General features: G+C 45.0%; 1 protein-coding gene across 1 annotated transcript in view; it reads left to right on the forward strand.

Annotated features, from left to right (window-relative positions):
- The window catches only part of PPP4R3A (protein phosphatase 4 regulatory subunit 3A), a 49,441-nt gene that overhangs the window by 29,262 nt on the left and 14,541 nt on the right, over nucleotides 1-5,638 (forward strand). The window contains exons 12-16 of the mRNA XM_018558496.1: nucleotides 41-172; nucleotides 1,693-1,795; nucleotides 3,527-3,685; nucleotides 3,979-4,148; nucleotides 5,402-5,544. Coding sequence (XP_018413998.1) covers nucleotides 41-172; nucleotides 1,693-1,795; nucleotides 3,527-3,685; nucleotides 3,979-4,148; nucleotides 5,402-5,544 — 707 coding nt within the window. The remainder of the gene's footprint in view (nucleotides 1-40; nucleotides 173-1,692; nucleotides 1,796-3,526; nucleotides 3,686-3,978; nucleotides 4,149-5,401; nucleotides 5,545-5,638) is intronic.

The raw sequence follows: 5,638 nt of genomic DNA on the forward strand, positions 1-5,638 counted from the left end.
TTGTGTTCATTGAAAAAAAATTTTTTTTTTTTTTTTGTAGGACATTCTTCTGATCAATCTCATCATTGAACATATGATCTGTGATACAGATCCTGAGCTGGGAGGCGCTGTACAGCTCACGGGGCTGTTGCGGACGTTAGTGGATCCAGATAACATGCTTGCGACTACCAGTGTAAGAAACAAATCGGCTTGGACACTGTTTGCGTTTTAATCATTTCAGTACTTTGTCTTCCCATTGCATTTGAAAATGCCTGCTGTAGCAGTGGAAGAGCATGGTTTTGAGACTTCTCCCTGCCTGCCAGAGGCTTCCCTCTCTGTATATCTTGCTATTGGATGCAATAACACACTGTGCACGTGCTATGTCCACCCTCCACAGGGCTATTAACTGGTGTGTTTTTTGTGCTTAAAGTAGCATTAAGGTCTGGGCGTTTTTTTATCTTTAATGCATTCTCTGCCCCCCACACACACACACACACACACTTACCTGCCTGTCAGTTACATTCGTCCCCGCCGCCGGTCCCGAAGCAATCCTCCGTTCCCCGACCTTCTGGGTTGCAGGGGGAGGATACTGATGGCAGAGGAGCCGTAGGCTCCTTCTGCCATCAATCTGTGGACGCACACAGCCACTGTGGGCACGAGCGTGCATGGGTGCCTCTATTAGAACGATGGTGGCACCCGTGCAGGGGGCGTGGGGAAAAGCGCTGCGGGCACCCACTAGAAAACGAGGAATGAAAAACTTTTAAAGAAAAAAAAAAGCAACAGCCTCCAGTAAAGGAGGGTCCCCTCAAAGGAGAAATGAAAAAACAAATTAGGCTTTAATATCACTTTATCCTATTTCACCCCACTGCTAGACTATCACCACTGACATTCTATGCAGATTGGCAGACATGGAAACTTCATGCCATGTTGGCCCCCATGAATACCTGCATTGGGTATATTTAACACTGAGTGAAGTGATAGCGGGCTTGCCAGTACTTCCATTAAATGTTAGGCAGCACAGTATAGATCCAGCTTTGCAAAAGGGGTTTGTGACCTCTTCAGCTGTCATGTGTCATTGTGCCTTTTAAGGAGCTGTGAGGTAATATACAAGTAAGCTCTGCTTTCACTTTATTCATTACTCTGTAGGTCACAATGTTGGTGTGTTCAGATTGGAGCACCAGACTTTAGAGCAAGCTTTGTTACATGTGGCTTCCACATATAGCTGCATTTAAACGTCTGCTTTCATTTAAATGTTAGGAGCGGGTTTTAAAGGGCAAGTTCAAATTTACCTAAACTAATGCTAACCCATCCCCACACCATCCTAAACTAAACTGGGCTAATCCTCCCCCAGCCTCTTGCCTGCATTGCAAAGCTAGTCTGATGTTTACATCCTTGGCTATTAAGTTCTGATGAGGATTTCATTTCCAACAATGTGAGCACTGGGTTACAGCTGTAAGTATAGGCCTGGGGTAGGAGGAGTTCAGTTTAATTGGTAGGGGAGTGGGGCCACGTAAACATAGACTTGTCCCTCAGCCCTGGGGAATGTTTTTGTGCACTTCCCATCACACGCAGATTATTGCGATTTCCTTACTTGATGGATATGTATCTGCTGTGTTTTCTGTTTGCAGCTCGGAAATGGCTTCATAGTCTGAGCAAGGTCACCTCAGTCTCTTAATCTTACTGTACTGAGCATTTACTGTTTGTTTTTCATAGAAAACAGAGAAGACGGAATTTTTGGGATTCTTCTACAAGCACTGCATGCATGTCCTCACCGCCCCCTTACTGGCCAACACTACAGAGGAAAAGCCCAGCAAAGGTCAGAGATCACCTCCGGGAGCACTGCGGGGTTTGTGTTGTCACACTGAGGAGCTCAGCCTCTTATGCCTTTGTTTAATACAGGGGTAGATTGTGACCAACCCTTTCCATGCCTCCTCTCAGACTTCAGATTATTGCAGAGGCAAAGGAAGTCCTAGACTCCCCCTCGGTTCTGACCTGTCATGTGACACAGCCGGGCTCAGAGAAACCTGAGGACTTCCCTCACTTCTACGGTAGCCACTGCGTCTGAGGTCTGTTGAGTGAATTTTACCTAGAAGGGTGGGGTAGATGTTCGTAATGGAAGGTGAGTATTTTTGCTTGCGGGGAGGAGATGCGTGCTACTCCCAACCTCTACACTGTGTTACTTCTGACTCCTGCAATCTGCATTACATGCTTTGGACCTCTAAATTCTGTTGCTGCTAACCTCTGAAGTCTGTTTTCCTTACTCTTGACTAGGGATGCACCGATACCAGTTTTTCGGCATCAAGTACCGATATATTTTTTTTCGGTCTTCGCCGATACTGAAAGTCCCATAAAGGAACCCAGGCGGTGTGTAATACCCGGCTTCCCGATTAGCCAGGAAACCATCTCCATGCTCCTTCATCACGAGGTGAGGAGGAAGCATGGAGACGGCTTTCTGGCCAATCAGGAAGCTGGGGGGCGGGTAATGACTTGCCGCCCGGCTTCCTGATAACGGAAGTTCCGGTATCGGGAGCATTTGGGCAAGTAAGGGTACTCGCCTAAGTACTCGGTATTGGCACTGATACTGGTATTTGTACATCCCTACTCTTGACCCCTGCACTTTGCATTACATACTACTGACATGTGAATTCTACATTACTTGCTTTTGTCCCCGGCACTCTGTTATATACTACTGGGCTCTGCTTTACTTAGTCCTGCCCCCTGCCATTACTACTGACCCCTGCACACTGCCCTTACTTACTCCTCACCTCTGAACTCTGCGGTACTTATTCCTGGCCCCTGCACACTGCCCTTACTACCTACTGACCTCTGGACTGTGTTACTTTCTACTGACCTCTGAACTCTATAAACCTCTCTTACTTTTATGGGACTTTGCTGCGCTATCTCCCTTAAAAATAAAGGTGCATTGCACACTGCTGAACTATGATCAGCTAGGTCTCCACCACTCCGAGGTGCCTGGGATGATTGTTGGTGCTCGGAGCCATGGAGCGAGTATCAGAAAAACAGCAGAATTTGTTAAATGTTCAAGAGCAGCTGTTGTTAAAGTGTTTAAAGACCGGACTGTCAGCCGAAAATCTGGGTCTGAACGTGCGAATTGTGGCCGTCAGCGACTAGTCAATGTTAGGGCAGAACGGAGGAGGGGCAAGACTGGTACAAGACAACAGAAGGGCAACAGTGCCGTATCAGATTCCTCGCATCACCTTTCATCATCTCGTGGAGTCACGAGGCGGCCCAACGAAGTACTGATGGGGTGGTCATAATAATCTGGCTACTCGGTGTATATATCTATATAGATATATATCTATATATCTACATAGATGTATATATCTATATCCAGAGAGAGATATGTGTGTGTGTGTGTGTGTGTATTCCAACTGTTTCCTTACCTAGATTGGGGCTAGTTTTCAGTATTTGGCAACTCTTAGTTGCATTTTTTGTTTTTTGAATCCGTCAATGTAAACGTTTATTGTAAAGTGACATTTCCCAGTATATGATCTGCATGGTGTGACACATTTGTCTTCCTTCTCAGATGACTTCCAGACGGCACAGCTGCTGGCGCTGATCTTGGAGCTGCTGACATTCTGTGTTGAACATCACACGTATCACATAAAGAATTACATCATCAACAAGGACATCCTGCGCAGAGTGCTGGTCCTCATGTCTTCTGCACATTCTTTCCTGGCCCTGTGTGAGTTTCTCAGTGTGTTTTGGGCTTTTTTTTTTTTTCTTTGGGATTCTTCTATAAACAGTGTTGTCACGTGGACAGGGTAGTCTTAGAGGGAAATATTTTAAAATGGACTTTAAGCGACAAATCCAGCTAACACTTTTTAAAGTTGAACTCCAGTCAGAAATTTCTAATCGGTATTATAAGTCAGTTCCTACCTTTTGCAAACAAAGCAGCAGCCACTGATCAATCTGTTATTGAATGCAGCATTTCCAGTTATAAAGCACACTTTAATACCATGCGTTATGGTCTGCCAGGTGCGCTACGGTTCATGCGGAAGATTGTTGGTCTGAAGGATGAATTCTACAACCGATACATAGTGAAAAGTTTCTTGTTTGAACCTGTAGTGAAAGCCTTTCTCAATAACGGATCGCGGTATAACCTCCTAAACTCCGCCATCATTGAGATCTTTGAATATGTGCGCGTGGTGAGTGTCACTTTATGTTTTCAGTTTTGGGGGCTTTTTTTGTTTTGTTTTATGGCGTTCGTCGGCACATGTGTTCTGCAGCACAGCTTGATTGACTGTTAGTAAGCCTCTCCCTTTCCCGGGTTTGATAACTGCTATACAGTGGGGGTCACTGGAGGCTGTTATGGAACCAAATTTGGATACTTACACCAATTATACTTCGTATATCTATAGCCAAACTTTTTGTATTTTTCTATCTATGGGCAAATCGGAAAACTTTCCTTGCAGTGGGGCTACAGCTGCACTGTAAGGGTTAACTGCTCGTTTATACCTAGGGGACTTGAGTAAAGCACTCTTACCTGATCCCCCCCAGCAGTCAGCGCTCACCTCTCTTCCCTCAGCTCCAGCTAGTGCAGGGTTAGGCAACCTTGGCTCTCCAGCTGTGCTTAAACTACAAATCCCATCATGTTTCTGCCTCTGGGAGTCATGCCTGTGGCTTGCAATGCCTTATGGGATTTGTAGTTTCAGCACAGCTGGAGAGCCAAGGTTGCCTACCCCTGAGCTAGTGAAATGTCTCTCGGCATCCTCATGTCTAATGCAGGCCTGTGGAACCTGCATTAGATGTGATGTCCGCGGTCCTTAGACTGCAGAGTAAAGGGGAGGAAAAGGCTGTGGGGACTGGTCTAGCAGCCCAGAGGGAGCCAACAGCATTGGGGGTCAAGTAGGTAAAGCGGCTTTTTCCTGTCCCCAAGCAGTTAACCCCTGAAGTGTGGGAGTAGCCCCACTGCAAGGGTAGTGTTTTGGTTTGCCTGGAGTTAGACTTCCACTTCGTAGTGCATAGTTGATACCTCTGTTGTGTATTTGCTTACCCTGTCCCATTGGGAATATTTGTTTCTTCCTTTTCAAGGAGAACAACAAGAAAGTGAGCAAAAAAAATCTCCAAAGTTTAAAAAAAAAAAAATTCTGACAGCTGTCACCAATACAGGTGACAACCATAAAACCAGTTTTAGGTTTTCCATCACTTTTGGTGCCGGTGACAATGCTCACCAGGACAGATAGTAGGTACATTCTCCCAGTGGGAACACACAGGACAGTAAAAACCTGACAGATGTTCTAACCCGTTTCTATTTTTTAGAATTGCATTTAAAGATCAATGAAGTTTAGTTTTTATTCATTTTTGAGCCTGGATTTCAGCTTTAAATGTCCTAATCTGATTTTAGAAAGTTGTAATGCTGGGATCATCGAGTTATTGGTGAAAGTTTTCTCTTTTACAGGAGGACATTAAGTCACTAACCGCTCATGCCATTGAAAATTACTGGAAAGCTTTGGAAGATGTGGATTATGTTCAGACATTTAAAGGACTCAAACTGAGATATGACCAGCAGCGCGAGAGGCAGGACAACCCCAAGCTTGACAGGTTTGTCAGATCCCAGCATCCTTCCATAAAATGTCTCCTTTTGTATGTTGAGTATAAAAATTATATATGTGTGAATAATATATATATATATATA

This window comes from Nanorana parkeri, unplaced genomic scaffold (genome assembly GCF_000935625.1).
Source record: "Nanorana parkeri isolate BGI_ZX_2015 unplaced genomic scaffold, ASM93562v1 scaffold344, whole genome shotgun sequence".
NCBI lineage: Eukaryota > Metazoa > Chordata > Amphibia > Anura > Dicroglossidae > Nanorana > Nanorana parkeri.